Genomic DNA, 21,734 nt, shown 5'->3' on the forward strand with positions numbered 1-21,734 from the left:
AGGAGTATCACTTCTTGGGTATTTTTGGTCAAGTGGAAACGGAGGTGGGGAAGAGTAAATCAAAGGAAGAGGAAAGGAAAGCATCCGTGTTGTAGTAGGGCTCATTCTTCTGCTTGTCTTTGTTTTCAGTTGTATTTTACATGCACTTAAAAAATAGTTAGCTCATCAGGCGAGGCTGGGAAGAAAGATGCCAAGACCTCTTAGACTGGGGGATGCTGGGACAGTGGTTGGAAATGGGAAGGACACTGAAGGGGACAGGGGAGGAAGCCCACGCATTTACATCACGATTCTGGCACATTTTCCAAGCGCAAACCAAAAAGCAGCTCAACCACCAAAGAAAGCAAAACAGAAAGAAAACAAACTGAGGAGGAGATGAAAGAGAAGCAGAACACAGACCTTTGTTTGTTTGTTTGTTTTCTTTCAGATCCTGGGGATGGGGGAAAGAAGAGGTTGGAGAGAAAACACAAATGCCTAAGTGGGAACCTGGGAAGGGTTCAGACTCCAGTCTCACAGCACTTCCCATTGCCCCTAAGGTTTTCATTCTCAGTGTCTCTGAGGTGTTCAAGTTTGAAAACTATATATATATCTATATGCATATATATATATTACAGATGAAAAACTCTGTACCAGCAAGAAGAAATCAAACAACAACCATGGGAACAAAAAAAAACAAACAAACAAACAACAAACCAACAACCAAACCAACCATAACAAAAGCAAAACCACAGCCCTGAAAACATGGAAAAGGAACAGGGTGAGTCTCAAACGTCCCCTGTGGCGTTCCTCTGACTTCAGTAAGGGTGCGGGGGTTGCACCAGCTCGCTTTGATGACATGTGTTTCGTTTTCAAACAGCTTCTTCTTCCTTTCATGTGCATGAATGTCCAGGCAGCAGAGCCCATCACTCATAACCACTTCCCTCCAAGCCAGCTCTTTGTCCTTAGACTCCTACCATCCAGCTGCGAGTACAAGGCATGACAATAGGGTCCGTATTTAACTTTTGTGGCACTTTGTTTGTCAAAACCTTTGGTTTCTTCCTTTTTTTTTTTTTTTAAATATATTTTTTTGCCTTTTTTTTTTTTTTTTTTTTAAAGTACTTATAAAAAATACTGTGTTTGTGGTTGTTGTTGCAATTTGCTGTAACCACTGGCTCTGGTGGGATTTCCACCCCACTTTCACAGCCGTCATCGATGGATCTGGAACATGCGCCGACGTTACGAAATGGAGCGACCCAAAGAACAAAACCAAGGCAGAACCAACCCAACCCAAACCATCTCCAGGCCTCTTACAAATGCTGAGATGTCCATAAGGTGCATGAGGAGTCCATCAGCTCAGCAATCAAACAGAAAGCAAGCCAAAAGAAAAGAAGGGAACTAAGGCACACACACACACACACACACGCACGCACGAACTCATAGTAGTTATAATCAAGAGAGAAATGTCTGGAGGGGTTCAAAACCAAGACGTGTCCCTAAGTTTGCTGTTTCAACAGGAATCTTGTGATAATTCTCTCCACAGACACAGCCAGTTTGGGACTGCTGCTCTTTAAATGGTTTTAGAAAGGCTTGCCTACACCTCTGTCTGCTTGCCTAAACGAAACCTGCTTGCTGACTAACTCGTGTTTTGCACCGCATCCCCCGCTCGATCCATCATTCTGAAGAGGTTCTGGTTTGCTAGCAAGAGGCATGAACAAAACCACATGCACTCGTTTCTGTGACCAATTTACACACCCTGTCTTTACCCCTTTGTCCCTCCAGGTGCAAAGTAGATCCAGGCTGTAGCTCTGAGGATGGTGTGAGATGGATGTGGGCTGATTCTCTGTAGCATCAAGCCAGTCCTCCACCTTGCTAGCGAGCTCTGTTCGTTTCTGGTGAGATGAATGCAAAACCCAGCTCTTGCCTCCACACTGAACAAGATGCAATGTTCTACAGACCCTGGGGGTCTCCCATTCTGAACCATGGTGTTATCCAGGCTGGCAGCTGTTTGAACAACACAGCCAAATGCAGAAAAAACACAGGAGCTCATTCCTCTCTGTCTGGCCATGAAACAGGTTGAGATGTTGTTCTGGAGGAGAAGAAAAAAAATCATCCACAATTGTCCTGTGGTGACAGTGATCTCTGAAGGGATAAGAAGTGCAAAGAGAGAGCAAATCGTTCCCAGGTAGCAATTGTGCCTTCAGAAAGGCCTGTTGGTTCTGGAAATGGAGAAGAGGAAAGGCCAGGACCTGGCACCAAAAGGCAGATGAGCTTTAGAGACCTCCAGAAGACATGCAGTTCTGCTGGGGATATCTAGGTAGAAGAATATTTTCTAGTGTTTCATTTGGATTTCCTCCAAGATTTCCTTCCAGAATGGTAAGATCTCCTCTTAGGAGTGGCTTTGAAGGAAGGTTTTACCATCAGTCCTGTGCACCACCTTGCTTCATGGCAAGCCCTTCAGTATCCTTTTGATAGTCAACCACGAGATAACAATAGCTTTGTTCCAGCTGAGGAAACAAAATGGAAAGAACTAACAGCTTAAAAAAAAAAAATACCTCTGGTTGGATCTGGGGGTCGAGCTTCTTTGCCAGGAACAAAATGAGACCTCTGGCCCTTGCTTTCCAAGCTGAGGTGGCAACAAGGGAGATGCTGAGCTGTCCACTGCCAGAAAGAACAGGACCACCACCAAACGGGATGCCACCGAGCAGAGAAAGCGTTTTCGCTGCAGTGCTACGACCAACAGGACACAATGGGAAAGACAGAGGGGGACACAGGTCTCTTTGAAAAATAAGAATAACCATATGAAACACATGGGCAGGGGAGCCTTGGCCTCCTCCTCCCCTCTTGACCCCTTCTTCTGCCTCAAGAGAGCAGCTACAGTGCTGTTTGCCTGGGCAGCTAAAAGCCACGACGGTCCCGCTTTGGACGGAGCTGTGGCATTTGTCGGGAGCCTTGGAGTTCCTCTCCCAGTGGGTCACTATCCAGAGATAGAGTTGCAATGGCTCTGCAGGAGAGGATCTCAATTTGCTCCTGCCCTCCAAGATCCCTGCAGGCAGGCTGCCTTCCCCTTGGGGAGACTTTTAGTTAATACTGAGTTCATTTCTGTGTCCGCTCCAGAGTCTACAACCCTTGGAGGGTAGTTAAAGCAGCATGACAAAAGTTACCTCCCAATTTCCCATCTGCAGAGTGATTGATGTGATTGTGATGTCGGGGGAGGGTTCCTGGGGGTTATTTTTCCTGTGTAACAGCTTTGTCTCCAGGGCAAAGGCAGAGGGGAAGCTGTGAAAAGCAGAGCTCCACCCAAATATCTTGATGACCCCAGAGTCAAGATTTCTCTGCAGTCTTTTCTTTTTTAACTAACCCCTTGGGCTTTGTCATTTTGTCCATAGATCTTGACAGAGAAAGAAATGAAAGAGAGAAGAGGGAGGAGCACGGTTCAGGTAACTCTGCTTACAGCCGATCAAAACTTGCACTTGGTAAAGATGATGATCTTGAGTGAGGCACGACTTGGTTTATCCCTCCCAGGGTGTCCCTGGTAGGACAGTTCTCAGCTGTCTATGCTCATGAGGGTTATGACTTGTTCAAGTTTGTAGGCAAGTTTCTGTTTCCCAGCCTGGTCATCTTGATCAAGGGCTCCAAGAATCTGGAAGAGAGAACAAAATTATAGGGATATTTTTTCTCCCCCCAGAAAGATTGAATCCAGCATCTTGTAGCAGCAGATGTGAGTTAGCTTTCTCTAAGCTAAGTCCCAGACTTGCAGAGCTAGTTAGCCAGCAGGGAACTAGGCAAACAGTTTGGGACTGATCTTACTAAATGCAGATATCTAGATGGTAACAAATCAAATGGATTCTCATCTTGGAGGTTCGCTATTTGGCAGCTTTATTCACCACTTGGCTATGCCACTTAAGATGCCCTAAAGGATCTCACCTAGCCTTCCACATATGGAGCCATGCTGGTCACCTTAAAGTCTTATGTCATGCTTACTGAACCATTCTTGGGTGGTTTAGGGTATCTGAAGTGGCACTGGGCACACATGTTTAAACACATGTGACCACATGTAATCCAGAGCTCATGCAGGGCTTCCCTGTAGGAGCCTAACATCTGACCATCAACCACCACAGGCCAGATAAATCTGACTGACCAATATGGGAGACAAAAATAGCACAGATACATATGAAAGAGTTCTGGCAAGACCTGTAATCCTGGATCTTTGCTTTCCAGATCCCAGGGCATGCTTTTCATAGAATCATAGAGTCAGCAAGGTTGGAAGAGACCTCCAAGATCATCCAGTCCAACCTAGCACCTAGCCCTGGCCAATCAACCAGACCATGGCACTAAGTGCCTCAGCCAGGCTTTGCTTCAACACCTCCTGGGGCAGTGCCTCCACCACCTCCCTGGGCAGCCCATTCCAATGCCAATCACTCTCTCTGACAACAACTTCCTCCTAACATCCAGCCTAGACCTCCCCTGGCACAGCTTGAGACTGTGTCCCCTTCTTCTGTTGCTGGTTGCCTGGCAGAAGAGACCAACCACACCTGGCTACAGCCTCCCTTCAGGTAGTTGTAGACAGCAATGAGGTCAGCCCTGAGCCTCCTCTTCTCCAGGCTGCACAACCCCATTTCATTCCTTAAATCCATGGTAATTATTGGACTCAATGATCTTACAGGTCTTGTCCAACAGAAATGATTCTATACTTCTGTGCTTTTATCCTCCCTAACCAGCATGGACATCTGTGACACATGCTGAGCCCTGAGAACGGGTGGGCTGTCAGAGGGTCCTGGACAACTGCTCTTCCCCCTCCAAGGTGCTTACCTCCTCGCTGTACTTGCCAACATAGGAGTATATCTCTGAGAGTGCACTCATGGTGTTGAACTCGTTCATGTGCATGCGAGACTGCTCAGCCAAGTATGCATTCATGTCCTGGTCACTGATGGCAGGCATTTTGGCAATGTCTGAGTAGTACCTGAGAGAGAAAATGCAGCAGGTTCTTGAGGTGAGACGGCAGGGAGTCAACAGTTACAAGTCATAGAGTCATAGAATCAAGCAGGTTGGAAGAGACCTCCAAGGTCATCCAGGCCAACCTAGCACCCAGCCCTAAACAATCCACCAGACCATGGCACTAAGTGCCTCAGCCAGGATTTGCTTCAACACCTCCTGGAACATTAACTCTACCACCTCCCTGGGCAGCCCATTCCAATGCCAATCACTCTCTCTGCCAGGAACTTCCTCCTAACATCCAGCCTAGACCTCCCCTGCCACAACTTGAGACTGTGTCCCCTTGTTCTGTTGCTGCTTGCCTGGCAGCAGAGCCCAACCCCACCTGGCTACAGCCTCCCTTCAGGGAGCTGTAGACAGCAATAAGCTCTGCCCTGAGCCTCCTCTTGTGCAGGCTGCACACCCCCAGCTCCCTCAGCCTCTCCTCACAGGGCTGTGCTCCAGGCCCCCCACCAGCTTCACTGCCCTTCTCTGGACACCTTCCAGCACCTCAACATCTCTCTTGAGGAGCCCAGAACTGGACAAAGCACTCAAGGTGTGGCCTGAGCAGTGCTGAGTACAGGGGCAGAATAACCTCCCTCATCCTGCTGGCCACATTGCTCCTGATGCAGGCCAGGATGCCTTTGGCTCTCAGCACAGGAATGTCTCTTTAAGGCAGTTGCTATTTTCCATGTCCTTCGTCCCTTGGGTAAGGCAGGTCTTGGAGGACAAGGTTTGCAGAAGGTAATCAGTCACTGTCACTGGCAGCTGTGCTCTGCTGTCAACTGGTTAATTAGATGCCATCATTTACATTTTTAATTTCTGCAATTTGACATTTTGTGTACAAGGAAAGGAAGGGGGGGGGGAAAGTTAAAAAAGAAAAGAAAAGCAAAGCCCAGAGCTGCATCAATCCAGAATTTCATAATTAGGAGGCAAAGGGGATGGAGAGCCAGAAAAGCTGACAGGTGTCCTGTAAACAGCATTGAGACACCTGCTGAGAGGGAGGCTGCTTTCCACTGCAGAGAAATTGGACACTGAAGTGCTGTGTGATAAGGATCCTTCAGGCAGACACGTGGGAAAATACCACCTATGACAGAGTGGGACAAGCAGCTGGCTAGGAAGTCTCCTATGAAACACTGCACAGTGCAAGAGAGGGTGTCAAGAGGATGGAGCCAGATTCTCTTCAGTGTCCAGCAACAGGACAAGAGGAAATGGGCACAGACTGGAACACATCTGAACATATTCCCTGTACTCAGCACTGCTCAGGCCACACCTTGAGTGCTGTGTCCAGTTCTGGGCTCCTCAATGCAAGAGAGATGTTGAGATACTGAAACATGTCCAGAGAAGGGCAACAAAGCTGGTGAGGGGCCTGGAGCACAGCCCGATGAGGAGAGGCTGAGGGAGCTGGGGGTGTGCAGCCTGCAGAAGAGGAGGCTCAGGGCAGAGCTCATTGCTGTTTACAACTCCCTGAAGGGAGGCTGTAGCCAGGTGGGGTTGGTCTCTTCTGCCAGGCAACCAGCAATAGAAGAAGGGGACACAGTCTCAAGTTGTGGCAGGGGAGGTCTAGGCTGGATGTTAGGAGGAAGTTGTTGGCAGAGAGAGTGATTGGCATTGGAATGGGCTGCCCAGGGAGGTGGTGGAGGCACCGTCCCTGGAGGTGTTCAAGAAGAGACTGGATGAGGCACTTAGTGCCATGGTCTAGTTCACTGGACAGGGCTGGGTGCTAGGTTGGACTGGACAGTCTTGGAGGTCTCTTCCAACCTGGCTGATTCTATGACAAAAATCAGACTTGTGCAACAAAGACTTCTGACAAGAGGAAGCATCAGGAACCAACAGCATCCATGGCAGTGCTCTTGCAAGCTCCTCAAAGCTAAAGCCCATTGCTGAGAAATAGTCTTATAACCAGAAAACAAATCTCAGTATCCAAAGAAAACTACCTCCATGTGCAGCCAGCACAGTTCATAGAATCACAGAATCATAGAATCACAGAATCATAGAATCAAGCAGGTAGGAAGAGACCTCCAACATCATCCAGGCCAACCTAGCACCCAGCCCCAGCCAGTCAACCAGACCATGGCACTAAGTGCCTCATCCAGGCTTTGCTTCAACACCTCCAGGCATGGCGACTCCACCACCTCCCTGGGCAGCCCATTCCAATGCCAATCACTCTCTCTGCCAGGAACTTCCTCCTCACATCCAGACTAGACCTCCCCTGGCACAACTTGAGACTGTGTCCCCTTCTTCTGTTGCTCGTTACCTGGCAGAAGAGACCAACCCCACCTGGCTATAGCCTTCCTTCAGGGAGTTGTAGACAGCAATGAGGTCACCCCTGAGCCCCCTCTTCTCTTGGCTGCACACCCCCAGCTCCCTCAGCCTCTCCTCATAGGGTTTGTGTTCCAGTTCACAGATTGATGGGGAAAAAAGAAAAGAAGAAGGCTGCATTGCAGTGAAATGCATTGATTTATGGTGCCTAAGAAGAGCCCACGGAGCAGAGCCCAGCTCCTCATGAATATTGCATCCACACCCTCCTGCTGGGTGAAATGGAAAGTGAAGGGGATTACATCACAGCAACAATAAATGAGGCTGGTGAAGGAGAGCAGAAGTGCTGCATTATATGTGCCAGTCTGACTATGACAACCAGTTGAAATGTTTCCTTTCCTTTCTGCTTCAGCTACTTATCAGAGGGTGACAGGATAATGGATGCAGGGCTGGTGTGAAACACAGACACACGTATCGTGGGTTTGTCCTGTCTCCCCTTCACCTGGCAGCAATGCTCTTCTGAGCCTGTGACTCACAAGGTTCTGACAGCTCTCCAGTCCCTTTCCAGCCCTACAGAGATATTTTCCCAGAAGCATGACACTCCTGTGACTCATCTAAACAACAAAAAGCAATGTGTAATGGTCCTCAGAGTGAAGGACAGGATGCAGGAATCTGAGGCTTGGAGGCCTTTGCAGCCATGACTAACTTTCAAGCTGTGATCTCAGTCTTCTGGGCTTACAGGCCATCAGCCAGCACCATGACAAAGTGCCCTTGTCTCTCCTGGACTCGATTCCCCAGCCATCACACACCTGAGCAGCCATTTCCCATTAGGACTGAAAATCAAGGTACTGTGGCAGTGTGTTTCATGGGGGGAAATGCAAGGAAGAGAAGCATGTCCCAGTAACCAACCCTAGCTGCTAGCATGGGGAGAAGAAATGTTGCAGCATCCCACCAGAACTCTGCCATGGCCAAGTGACTGACTTATACACAAGTGTTTCTAATGAAGCCATCATCATGCTATCTACAGAAATGATGAATGTCTATATCAAAGCAGCCTAGTAGGGAAAAGACACCATCCCTGCTCAGTCTTTATTTACCTTCCATTTGAGCCCACCTCTTCAGAGGTACTTAGGCCAGCTCTGCCATTTGCATACCCCTAATGTTTTCAGAACCATAGAATCACACCTCCACAGATGCTGCTTTAGCCTGCAGGAGGTTGGGAATACAAGGCTAAGATAGCTTCTTCCTGAATGAGACAGAAAGGTAGCAAAGCAGCCTATTTACCTTAGCCTAGCTCCAAAGGCTCAGAGAGTGCTTTGTTAAGAGTGCTCAGTCAGCCTCAGACCAAAGAATGTTTTCTTTTCTTTATGTAGAACTATCTGTGCTCTAGTTTATATCTACTGTCTCTTGTCTTATCACTGAGCACCACTGAAAATTGCCTATCCCTATTCTCTTGATCTCCATCCTTTAGACACGGATCAACATTGATAACCTGTCTCAGCTTTCTCTTCTCCACACTAAGCAGCCCCAGATCTCTCAGCCACTCCTTATAAGAGACATGCTCCAGTTCTCTCAGCATCTTTGTAGTCTCTATCTACACCATCCAGTGTCTAGCCTGAAATGAGAAGATCAGAACTGGACAAAACACTCCAGGGCAGTGTTTTGTCCCTAGGGCAGAGTAGAGAAGAGTAGACTCACCCTTGCCCTGATGGTTACACTCTCCTTACTGCAGCTCAGGACACCACTGAATATTTTGGCCACAAGAGCACATTGAAGCAGTGTTCATTCATATCTTTGAAATATAATTACTCTTGTTGCTTTCCCATCCTTCTCTTTCCCTGGCTTGTCTTTGTTTTGCTTTGTTTCCCCAAGAAAAGCAATACCATGGTGACCCAGGAATACATCTTGGCCTCTGTTTACCCAGGAGTAAATCATGAAGTCACAGAATGGTTTGGGTTGGATAGAATCACAGAATCACAGAATCATAGAATCAACCAGGTTGGAAGAGAGCTCCAACATCATCCAGTCCAACCTAGCACCCAGCCCTGGCCAATCAACCAGACCATGGCACTAAGTGCCTCAGCCAGAATTTGCTTCAACACCTCCAGGGACGGTGCCTCCACCACCTCCCTGGGCAGCCCATTCCAATGCCAATCACTCTCTGCCAACAACTTCCTCCTCACATCCAGCCTAGGCCTCCCCTGGCACAACTTGAGACTCTGTCCCCTTGTTCTATTACTAGTTGCCTGGGAGAGGCCATCTAGTCTAACCAGTAGATCAACTAGATCAGGCTGGTTAGAATCCAGCTAGATCAGGTTGGTCAGAGCCCCAACTAGATCAGGTTGGTCAGAGTCAAATGAGTCCTGACCCTAAGTCTCTCCAGGGGTGAGACCTCCAGCACACCCCTGGGCAACCTGAGCCAGTGTTCTACCACCATCATAGTGAAGACCTTCTTCCTAATGTCCAACCTAAATCTACCATTCCGTAGCTTAAAACCACTGCCTCTCATCCTAGTGCTAAATGTCCTTGCAAACAGTTCCTCTCCAGTTTTCTTGTAGGCTCCCTTCAGCTTTTGGTAGGCTGCTATAAGGTCTCCTAGAGTCATCTCTTTTCCAGGCTAAACAACCCAACTCTCTCAGCCTGATTTTGTAGGTGAGGTGCCCCAGCTTTCTGATCATCTTTGTGGCCCTCCTCTGGACCTGGTCCATATCTGTCTTAGTTGAAGGCCCCCAGAGTTGGACACAGTGACTGCACTTATTTTCATTACCCACTAAGAAGGGCTCCTTAGTAGTGCTGTTTCACAGGACCAATCCTGCTGCTGCCACTCAGCACCTCATTAGCTCATCAAACGAGAACACCAAAGCCATGTTGCCAGCCCTGCCTCTCCAGACTGAAATTCTCCAGCACTGAAGTGGTGTAGGCAGCTTAGCATGGATCTAATTGCCTTCCAAAAGATCTTTTTGTCATGGTTGTTGTGCCATGGCTGGGTTGGGACTGCACTCATTAATAACAATTTTAGCATATGAAAAGCTTGTAAGGAATCCATGTGCTGCAGACAGCAGATGCAACTACAGCAGTAACCTAATTAGGGTTATGCAATAGCTGACTGGATCCCCACCACTGAAGGAGCAAGAGTGAAAGGGAGGCTGCTACAGCAGAGGAGAGATGAAGGAAAGCAAGTGCTCAGATCTTCAGGAGAGGTGTTGAGGTGCTGGAAGGTGTCCAGAGAAGGGCAACAAAGCTGGTGAGGGGCCTGGAACACAAACCCTGTGAGGAGAGGCTGAGGGAGCTGGGGGTGTGCAGCCTGCAGAAGAGGAGGCTCAGGGCAGAGCTCATTGCTGTCTACAGCTACCTGAAGGGAGGCTATAGCCAGGTGGGGTTGGTCTCTTCTGTCAGGCAACCAGCAACAGAACAAGGGGACACAGTCTCAAGCTGTGCTGGCGGAGGTCTAGGCTGGATGTTAGGAGGAAGTTCCTGGCAGAGAGAGTGATTGGCATTGGAATGGGCTGCCCAGGGAGGTGGTGGAGTCACCATCCCTGGAGGTGTTGAATAAAAGCCTGGCTGAGGTACTTAGTGCCATGGTCTGGTTGATTGGCTAGGGCTGGGTGCTAGGTTGGACTGGATGATGTTGGAGGTCTCTTCCAACCTGGTCAATTCTATGATCTAACTTACAGATTCTATTTGTGTACTCCAAATACACTCCCATCACATTTTCTAACAAGCTTAAGACCTTGACATATAAAGGCTAACACCATTCAAATGATAACTCCCTCAGGCAAAGGAAATAGATGAGAACACAGACCCAGGACCTGGATCCCAACGGCTTGGTCAGGTAATGTTTGCACCCTAATAAACTGCAGATGTTACAATTCTGAATCCCACAGATCTGGTCAATTTAAGGCTTTTTTTTTAGTCCTGAACCTGGAAAAGTCCATTTTGCATAGTTTTCATTGGAAGATTCTCAAGGTCTTAAGAACACTTGCAGCATCCCTCTTGGCTTTCAGCTTCTCTTTGAGGGGCTACTTTTAACGCACAATGAGCAGCCAAAAAGAGACCAGGTCCCTGCAGGGATGAGAAGAAAGCATCAGCTCATCTCCTCGCAGCTCTGCAGGTATTTTGGGCACCAGTGTGCTCTGGAAAAAACTCTTTGGCTCATAGTTTTTGTGCTCTGCCCCTTTTCTATCTCCCAGATCCCTGCCTCCATGCCAGGTTTCAGTAGGGAAACATCGTATTGATTGTGATGCAGGCAATTAAATGGTGTTAATGAAGTTCAAACAAGTGTTATCATAAGCTTGGCAGCATGGAGTGAAATAAAAAGGTCAGCCACAGCCCTTTGTCATCTTTTGAGTGTGGTTTTGAATGCTAATGAGGTAGTCCCAATTAGAACAGGCTCCCCTTTGTATTGCTTGGGGATTGCATCAAATGCTCCCAAGTTCTCCAGATTTCTAGGCTCAAAGGGGACATTTGAAGTAAACTTGAAAAGATGCAGATCTGAAGCTGCTCTAATGTAAATTCAGCAAAGCCTATGGAATTATACTAAGAGAAGTCAGATGAGAATCTGGTCTACTGCTCCCATTCTTAGCCACTCTTTTTTTTTTCAATAGACTCATATAATGAGTCCACTTTGTTTTGGAACTGCAGCCTGCCCCTTCATGTCTTCAACAAAAGCCAAACTGTCTGCCCCCATTTCCTGAGTCAGTCAGGCCTCATCTCCTGCTGCATGAAACCCAAGTGATGGCTGCACCTAGATGCCTCTCAGCCATGCATTTTCACAGTGAAGAGGCCCCTGGGTGTGTGATTTGAATGCAGAACCTGGTTTTCCCCAGAAGTCAGCCTGGATGAGGCACTTAGTGCCATGGTCTAGTTGACTGGATAGGGCTGGGGGATAGGTTGGACTGGATGATCTTGGAAGTCTCTTCCAACCTGGTTGATTCTATGATTCTGTGACTCTCAAGTTGTGCCAGGGGAGGTCTAGGCTGGATCTTAGGAGGAAGTTGTTGGCAGAGAAAGTGATTGGCACTGGAATGGGCTGCCCAGGGAGGTGGTGGAGTCACTGTGCCTGGAGGTGTTGAAGCAAAGCCTGGATGAGGCACTTAGTGGCATGGTCTAGTTGACTGGACAGGGCTGGGTGCTAGGTTGGACTGGATGGTGTTGGAGGTCTCTTCCAACCTGCTTGATTCTATGATTCTGTGACTCTTCCAATCACAACCACTCTATTATGCTGTGATGCTGACAACAACAAACCAGTTCTGGTCTGTGTGGAAAGACTTACAAACCCATGTACTTAGCAGGGCTCAAACACATCATCACCCCTTCCTTCCTCCTTCTGCCTCTTCTCAACAGTTTCTCCTTGAGAGAAACAATGATGGCAAACACCTTCAGTTCACACCTCTAAATTGCCATCTCTGCTGTATGACACATGGGAACAAAAGACTAATGTGAAGCTTTCTACCTAGGCAATAACCAAAGAGAGCTCCAAAGCAGCTACCAAATGCAACACTAATGATGCTTCCTACTTCCATCCACGAATTAGGGCCTTATTGCATTACTTGCTTACATCATGCCTATTTCTAAGGCTAAAACTCACCTTTCCACCCAGTTCTTGTAGCTGGGGATGTCCTTGGCATACAGAAGCTTGTTGGAGGGTGAGTCTTTGCCCAGACGGTGCTCTGAGGTTGAACAGGAGTCCATGAAAGTCTGAGCCACGACAGAAAGGCAGGCATCTGTGATGCTGTTCTTATGGATGTCGAAGACGAACTGTGGGTTCTTGATCATGTTAACCCAGAACCGTAATGGCAGGCTGCAAGAGGGGTGGGAGAAGATGAAGAGGTCAGTCAGACAGTGCATGGTTCACAGGCTTTGTTGTGTGAGGTTATCATGGTAAACGTTGGGTGGGAATCAAAGATCATGGTGTGGAGTTAAAGACTCTGGGATAAGCTTTCATAGACAATAAATTCCTCCACCTGCAGGAATCCAGAGACAGCAGTGGACTTCCCTCAGGTGTGCCTTTTGTCCCTGTTATCCTTACAAGGCAAATTTTGTCAGTCTTAAAGCCAATGCCATTTCATTGAGGTTGTACATAAATCAGTGGAGATACAACAGGGGTGATGAAATTGAGTCCTGACTTCTCTGCTTTAGGTTTTTATGTGAACTGGACCCTGCTGACTGCTTCATCAGATAAGGGTAGGCACTACACCCTCAAAACTTAATGGAGAACATTGTCATCATCCTGGGGTACACCAAATTCCTTTCTTCTCTCTCCACTCCATGGATTTGAATGAGAGAAGAGGGCATAAAATCTGCTTCCCCCCTCCTTGCCCTGCAGGCTTGAATGGGGGCAGCAAAAGGTGCCTCTCTGCACATGGGCTGTCCTGTGTGGAAGCCCACGCTGGGATCAGGCTGGTGGTTGGCTGGGTTTTTGTGCCCAGTATAACTGGTAAATGGACACTCTATCTAGAAAAAGGATAAATAGAGCAAGGGTTCCTGACTTGGGGTTTTCTGCCTTCAGAGTTCCTGTCTTGAGAGTCCCCTGCCACTGCAGAGGACAGGTTCCTGCTATGACTGGACTGTCCCTTCTTTTGGATAGCTCCTACCTTTTGTGTGGCTCTTGGTTTTATCCCATCCCTGCTTTTGGACAGTTCTCCCCACTTTTGCACCCTTCTGTGCAAACCTGCAGGCTTGGCAAGCCATGGGGTCCTTTGAGAGAGAGCCAGCAGCATCTGGACCTCCTTCTCTCAGACCCTATCAGTAGCCAACTTCCTGGCTGCCTCCTGGACTGGGGGGCCCTAGCAGTTTTGGCTGTCCCCTGCCACTCTGAAGGCAGCATCATTCTACAACCATCCCACTTGGGAAGAAGTGCTCAAGACATTTCTGAGTTTGGCAGCCCTGCCACTCACCTAAGGGCTTTTGAGGCATGGATCTCTATTATTGGATATTGCCTGCAGCATCAGAAGGCTGCTCCTGCAGAGGAATCCAGCAAGGGACTATTGCTGAATGCCTATCTCACCTCCCTGAGAAAGCTGTTCCCTTAATCTTCTGCTCAGCCTGACTGATAGTGGGGCAAAGCTGTGTTTACAGCTCAGCCTTTTGCATTTCCTGACTCCCTAACTACCTACATTTTTCTCTAACATCCTTTTTTGGAAGAAATTCCTGGGTGAACTGAATCTTTTATTGAACTCAACTGATTTTCGTACATAGCTTGGGAGCAGGGTTCCAGGAAAATAAACCACTTCCATTTCTTACAATCCCTGACTGGGCCACGTTAAATCCCTGCCTCCACAACAGTCATTGAGGAGCTTGGCTCTTAGCCTGCACTGCAACCTCACAGGAAGGGAGGTAGGTAGAGCTCACAGGGTGAGACTAGGAGTGGTAATGGCATGCACTGTGTGCTTGGGACACCATTTATTGCCACGGGCCACAGCTCAAGCCCAACACCACATTATGATCCCAGCACACTGGAGTTGAAGCAGTTGTTATGTGATAGGGAAAACCTTGGTGTCTTAAGGGGGGGGAAATGGAATTAGGAAACAAGTGTTGTAAGCTTTCAAGTGAAAATAAATCTGCCCTAACCAAGGAATTGTTATTCCAATTACAACTCAAAGTCCTTCCCCCATCCACCCCTTTCTTCTCCCAAAGCATTCTAGGTTTCTATGGTTTGTATGAGATGCCCTGAGGTATCTATCTCCAGCCTTTGCCTCCAGACTTTCTGTCAGGGCAAATGCATTCATACACTTGTGGCCTAGAAGCTGAGATGTGTCACTGATCACAGAGTCAATCTCTTATCTGTCTGTCAGGTAGAGTGTTAAGCCAACCTTCAAGTGTCTGCACCTTCCCAAGAGGAGGTTATCCTTCAGCTTAACAAATTCACCTGATGTTCAGGCTAAACTCCCCAGTTCCTCAGTTGCTTCCATCTGCTCATTACCTTCATGTGTTCACAGCACCATAACAAATTAATCTCCAAGTCTGATACATTTCAGGTAGCAGCAAGGAGTTTATCATGTTCTGACAGAGGGATGACACCACATTTTCCTAAGCCACTGTGTGAACCAGCAAGATCTCAGAACCAATGTAAGGTAAGCTCCATGCAGATGATCCTATCAGCCAAGTTCAGAAGTGGGAGATGCTGGCAATGAGACCTGACAGAGTTGTGGAAGAGGGATATTTTACTCTGGGAACAGAGACTCATGTCTTGAGTGATGAGGTGGATGAACCATAGAATTGTTAAGGTTGGAAATGGCCTCTAAGGTAATCTTCTGCTCTGGTAAGACCTGAGTGGCCATCCCTGGAGCTGTTCAAGGCAGGATTGGACGTGGCACTTGGTGCCATGGTCTAGCCTTGAGCTCTGTGGTTAAGGGTTGGACTTGATGATCTGTGAGGTCTCTTCCAACCTTGGTGATACTGTGATAACTGTGATACTGTGATACTGTGTGTGATACTGTGTGAGTACTGTGTTCAGCTCTGGAACCTTCAACAAAAGAAGGACATAGACCTGATGGAGAGGGTCCAGAAGAGGACCACAAAACTCACCAGAGGGCTGGAGCACCTCTCCTATAAAAACAGGATGAGGGAGCTGGGGTTGCTCAGCCCGGAGAAGAAAAACATTTTGGTACCTGATGGGAACCCACAAGAAAACTGGAGAGGGACATTTTGCAAGGGATAATGTGGCAATGGTTTTAAACTAGAGAAGAGCATATTTAGGTCAGACATTAGGAAGAAGTTTTTCACTGTGAAGGGGATGGAACACTGGAACAAGTTGCCCAGGGAGATGGTAGAGGCCCCATCCCTAGAGCCATTCAAGGTCAGGCTTGATGGGGCTCTGAGCAACCTGATCTAGTCAGGGGATGTTATGATTGTTGCAGGGGGGTTGGACTAGATTACAGAATCACAGAATCAACCAGGTTGGAAGAGACCTCCAAGATCATCCAGCCCAACCTAGCACCCAGCCCTGGCCAATCAACTAGACCATGGCACTAAGTGCCTTATCAAGTCTTTTCTTGAACACCTCCAGGGATGGAAACTCCACCACCTCCCTGGGCAGCTCATTCCAATGCCAATCACTCTTTCTGTGAAGAACTTCCACCTAACATCCAGCCTAGACCTCCCCTGGCACAACTTGAGACTGTGTCCCCTTGTTCTCTTGCTGCTTGCCTGGCAGAAGAGACTGACCCCCACCTGATGATCTTAAAGGTCCCTTTCAATTCAATGCATTCTGTGATGTTCAAGTCCAACCATCAACTCAGCACCACCATGGAGAAGTTCTGCATTAGTTTGGATGGTAAACACAGGCACAGTGAGGAGGATCAGCAAGTACATATATGTGTGCAGGGGTGTGAGGAAGGGCTGGTGGCATCATGTCCCTAGCTGGGACTAATGAAGCCTGTGATGTGCCTTTGAGTTAACTTAATCTGACAGAACAGATTTCTTCAGACTGCCCCTTTTCCCACCTACACACACACACTCTGCCTTCCCCCCCTCCACCATCCCCCCTTAAATAAACCTCCAGCTCATTTAGTCTGAGTGGCTGCAATCAGCCTCAGATTAGTGCCACAGATAATGTTAATAATATGCTAATGTTTCATTAGTTGAAAGCCTCTTTGGTGCATGGGGTTTCTTTTTTTATGTCAGGGCGCTGTGAGGATCTGCCATCAGCATGGCTGGGAGAAGGGAAAAAATGCATGAGCTGGGAGCCCCATGGCTCTCCTCTGCTGTTCCTTTTATAGTCCCTCTATTTGCACAGGAGAAGGGGAGGGAGTGATTCCCCAGGAGACTCTCTCCAGCAGGGAGACTCAGCAGAGAGGAGCTGCAGAGATCTTTTCTCTCCACTGATCCTGGCTTTTTCCTGCTCTCCTATTCATAGAATCATAGAATCAATCAGGTTGGAAGAGACCTCCAACATCATCCAGGCCAACCTAGCACCCAGCCCTAGACAATCAACCAGACCATGGCACTAAGTGCCTCAGCCAGGCTTTGCTTCAACACCTCAAGGGACATTGACTCCACCACCTCCCTGGGCAGCCCATTCCAATGCCAATCACTCTCTCTGACAACAACTTCCTCCTAACACCCAGCCTAGACCTCCCCCACCACAACTTGAGACTGTGTCCCCTTCTTCTGTTGCTGGTTGCCTGGCAGAAGAGCCCAACCCCACCTGGCTACAATGTCCCTTCAGGTAGTTGTAGACAGCAATGAGCTCTGCCCTGAGCCTCCTCTTCTCCAGACTAAATGACCCCAGCTCTCTCAGCCTCTCCTTGGAGGGCTGTGCTCCAGGCCCCTCACCATGGTCTAGCCTTGAGCTCTGTGGTAAAGGGTTGAACTTGATGATCTATGAGGTCTCTTCCAACCTTGGTGACACTGTGATACTGAGATACTGTGACCTGGTGCTGGATTCTACAGGAGCATCTCACTCACCAATTGCTCTTCCAGGTGTGCCGCACGTGAGGGTCGTGTATGTTGTGTTTGTCAGCCTGCTCATCCAGGAAGTCAAACATGTATTTGATAGCCAAGGGAAGTGCACTGCCACGGTGAGCAGTGCTGAAGATGGTCTCAAAGAGGTCATCCACAAATTTCTGGAGGGTGCCCTGTTGGGAGAAGGAGGGAAAGAAACAGGTAAGACACCAAGTGGGAAAAGGATATTGAATGTTGATACCCCACTGAGGAAAAGAATCAGGCAGAAAGTGTAACTGAAAAATGAGAGCTATCTCTTATCTGTTAAATGTGACATGAGTTGAACATATTAATATAGATGTTCTTAATATGAACTTGTTGCAGCAGGTCCAGAGAATGGCATAAAAATAATCAGAAGGCTGATGAAGAAGAGAATGCTCCTGGTAGAGCTTCTTGTGGTCCTCCAGTACTTTAAGGGGGCTTATTGTCCAGGGGTGCCCCAAATTCTTTTCTTGTCCCTCTCACTCTGTGGGCTTGAATGGAAGAAGACAGGTGTGAGAACCTCCTTTCCTGCTCCCTGCCCTGCAGGCTTGAAGGGGGGCAACAAAAGGTGCCTCTCTGCATGTGGGCTGTCCTGTGTGGAAGCCCATGCTGGGATTGGGCTGGTGGTTGGCTGGGTTTTTGTGCCCAGTAGAACTGGTAAATGGACACTTTGTCTAGAAAAGGATAAATAGAGCAAAGGTTGGAAGAATGAAAAGAAAGTTCACCCTTCTTGGAATTTCAGAGTAATATTCCAAGACTGGCTAGGGCTGGGTGCTAGGTTGGACTGGATGGTCTTGGAGGTCTCTTCCAACCTGGTTGATTGTATGATTCTATGAAAGGTTCCTGCCTTGAGACTTCCTGTCTTGAGAGTCCCCTGCCACTGCAAAGGACAGGTTCATATTGTGACTGGACCATCCCCCCTCTCAGACCCTATCAGTAGCCAACTTCCTGGCTGCCTCCTGGACTGGGGGGCCCTAGCAGTTTTGGCTCTCCCCTGCCACTCTGAAGGCAGCATCATTCCACAACCATCCCACTTGGGAGGAAGTGCTCAGGACATTTCTGAGTTTGGCAGCCCTGCCCCTCACCTAAGGGCTTCTGTGGTGTGGATCTCTATTATTGGATATTGCCTGCAGCATCAGAAGGCTGCTCCTGCAGAGGAATCCAGCAAGAGATCATTGCCAAATGATCCCTGAGTAAGCTTTTCCCTTAATTCTCTGCTCAGCCTGATTGATAGTGGGGCAAAGCTGTGTTTATAGCTTAGCCTTCTCCATTTCCTGACTCCCTAAATATCTTGATTTATCTCTAATATCCTTTTGGAAGAATCTGTTAATAAACTGAACTAACTTTTGTACACAGTTTGGGGGCAGGGTTCCAGGAAGATAAACCAACTCTCCTTTGTTATAATTCCTGACTTGGCCACTTTAATTCCCTCCCTCCACAACACTTTTTCACATCTTCTTGTGACAGGTCAAGAGGTGATGGCTTTAAACTAAAAGATTTAGACTAGATCTAAGGAAGACAGTTTTTTACACTGGCATTGATGATGTACTGCCACAGGTCACCCAGAGAGGTGGTAGATGTCCCACCCCTGGAAACACTCGAGGCCAGGTTGAATGACTCTATGAGCAGTCTGATCTAGCTGAAGATGTCTCTGCTTACTGTAGCAGGGTTGGACTAGATGACCTTGGAATACTCCTTCCAGCCCAAATGATTCTAAGCAGGCATGTGCATATTCATTACCACCTAGTACATCTGGTCAGCAGCCAGATGTAGTAGACCAAGATGCTAGACCTCTATGGTACTAGCGCTCCCTGCCAGGCTGAGCTGTGGTGGAATACCTTATCCTGCCATAGAACCATAGAATCATAGAATCAACCAGGTTGGAAGAGACCTCCAACATCATCCAGGCCAACCTAGCACCCAGCCCTAGACAATCAACCAGACCATGGCACTAAGTACCTCAGCCAGGCTTTGCTTCAACATCTCCAGAGATGACGACTCCACCACCTCCCTGGGCAGCCCATTCCAATGCCAATCACTCTCTGTGTGAAGAACTTCTTCCTAATATCCAGCCTAGACCTCCCCTGGCACAACTTGAGACTGTGTCCCCTTGTTCTATTGCTGGTTGCCTGGCAGAAGAGACCACCCCCACCTGGCTACAATGCCCCTTCAGGTAGTTGTAGACAGTAATAAGATCACCCCTGAGCCTCCTCTTCTCCAGGCTAAACAGGCCCAGCTCCCTCAACCTCTCCTCATAGGATTTGTGCTCCAGGCCCCTCACCAGCTTTGTTGCCCTTCTCTGGACATGCTCCAGCACCTCAACATCTTTCTTGAATTGAGTGGCCCAGAACTGGACACAGCACTCAAGGTGTGGCCTGACCAGTGCTGAGTACAGGGGAAGAATAACCTCCCTTGTCCTGCTGGCCACACTGTTCCTGATGCAGGCCAGGATGCCATTGGCTCTCTTGGCCACCTGGGCACACTGCTGGCTCATCTTCAGCTTACTATCTATCAGTACCCCCAGGTCCCTTTCCTCCTGGCTGCTCTCCAGCCACTCTGTCCCCAGCCTATACGCCTGCTAAAATAACTGAAGGGAAATCAGCTCTCTAGAAGATCCTTCTTCATATGCAAAATGTCCTCTTCTGATACATAAACTCCTCCTCTTCCTCTGCAGCCCAAAGAAAGAAACATCTCCTTACTAGAAACAAAGCACCAGGTTCCACCAGAGTGGCTGAAGTTTACACACCTCTAACAAACCCTTAATTAGAAGGCTGCTGTCTCTTGCTGATTCACCACTCCATTTATTCTCTGGGAAACAACCAGAGGTACCTTTTTGCCTGTGGGAACCCTCTCCAGGGTGGATAAAGCCCTGCAGCACATCTCTGACTCAGGAAGGGCCCCCCGGGGGGAGATCTTGTTGGTCTGACATGGAAGAGCTGCCCTCAGGTTCAGTTTCTTGCAGAAGGAATTAGTTCTCTACATGCTCACCCACACGAACACAAATAAAACCTCTGAGGATTTCAGGAAAAAAGACTTCAGGTCTCAGAGGTCAAGGATTTACCAGAACAAAAATCATTGTCAGTTTAACTAAGTATTCCCTGAGATTGCATTACCAGCAATTGCTCTGTCTCCTCTTTCCCACTCTCAAACAGTCACAATGAGAAAAGAAAATTGCTCAGCCCAAGAGAGGAAACAATAAACCTTCATCTTTTCTGCACTCTCTGTTGCTGGGGTGGTTTTGCAGCTGCTTTCCTGCCATCTCCATAAAAACAGCCTCCCCTGAGTTTTGAGTTTGTGATCCATAACAGAAAGCAGTGGTGGGGTAGGGGACGCATCCCCAGACAACATAAATCAGCACTGGTCCAATGCTTGCTGGTTTCCACCAGCTGGGGCTCAAGCTCTGGGGAGCATCACTTTCTTTCCACATTGTGTGATCCATAAAACTATCCTGATGCCAGGGAGGTGGCCATGTACCATGGGCTAAAGACAAAGGCACTGCTTGTCCAAATCCCACTGCGATGTAGACAGCTTGAGTGAGGCTGCAGGGAGAGTCAGGCAACAGAGGCAAAATGAGTTGTTCAGCACATGTGCAGGTAAAGCTCTATGGTAGGACTCAAGCATGTGATGGAGACCTCTCTGATGGGCAAACTCAGTTGGTGTTTGCACAAAGGGAGGAAATTTGGTTTGTATCTACTAAGACCCTGACAAGAAGCTTTAAGTCAGAACCTCAGAGAAGAAGATTGGGTTGTTTGAGCACTGCTTGGTTTAACCCTGCTCAGAATGGAGTGAGATAATGCAATGAACCACCACACTTGAGCCACAGCTACCATGAACTTTCCACTTCTGGGATGTATTCAGGTAACTGGCATGCTACAGAAATTTGGCCACAGAGGTGCACTGCAGCAAATCTGTCTCTGACTATACTGCCTTCCTCTACACATAGAATCATAGAATCAACCAGGTTGGAAGAGACTTCCAAGATCAGCCAGTCCAACCTAGCACCCAGCCCTAGCCAGTCAACCAGACCATGGCACTAAGTGCCTCAGCCAGGCTTTGCTTCAACACCTTCAGGGACAGGGACTCCACCACCTCCCTGGGCAGCC

At 48.2% G+C, this 21,734-nt stretch overlaps 1 protein-coding gene across 2 annotated transcripts in view; it reads right to left on the reverse strand.

Moving 5' to 3' along the window:
• Positions 1 to 397: 397 nt before the first annotated feature.
• PLXNA4 (plexin A4) overlaps positions 398 to 21,734 on the reverse strand; it is a 611,173-nt gene continuing 589,836 nt past the window's right edge. For both annotated transcript variants that reach the window (XM_064142725.1, XM_064142727.1), the window contains 4 exons: positions 17,614 to 17,783; positions 12,794 to 13,006; positions 4,786 to 4,936; positions 398 to 3,616 (listed from right to left, as the gene is read on the reverse strand). In XM_064142725.1, the coding sequence (XP_063998795.1) occupies positions 3,521 to 3,616; positions 4,786 to 4,936; positions 12,794 to 13,006; positions 17,614 to 17,783 (630 nt within the window). In that variant the 3' untranslated portion in view covers positions 398 to 3,520. The remainder of the gene's footprint in view (positions 3,617 to 4,785; positions 4,937 to 12,793; positions 13,007 to 17,613; positions 17,784 to 21,734) is intronic.

Source organism: Pogoniulus pusillus, chromosome 4, assembly GCF_015220805.1.
Source record: "Pogoniulus pusillus isolate bPogPus1 chromosome 4, bPogPus1.pri, whole genome shotgun sequence".
In the NCBI taxonomy this organism is placed as follows: domain Eukaryota; kingdom Metazoa; phylum Chordata; class Aves; order Piciformes; family Lybiidae; genus Pogoniulus; species Pogoniulus pusillus.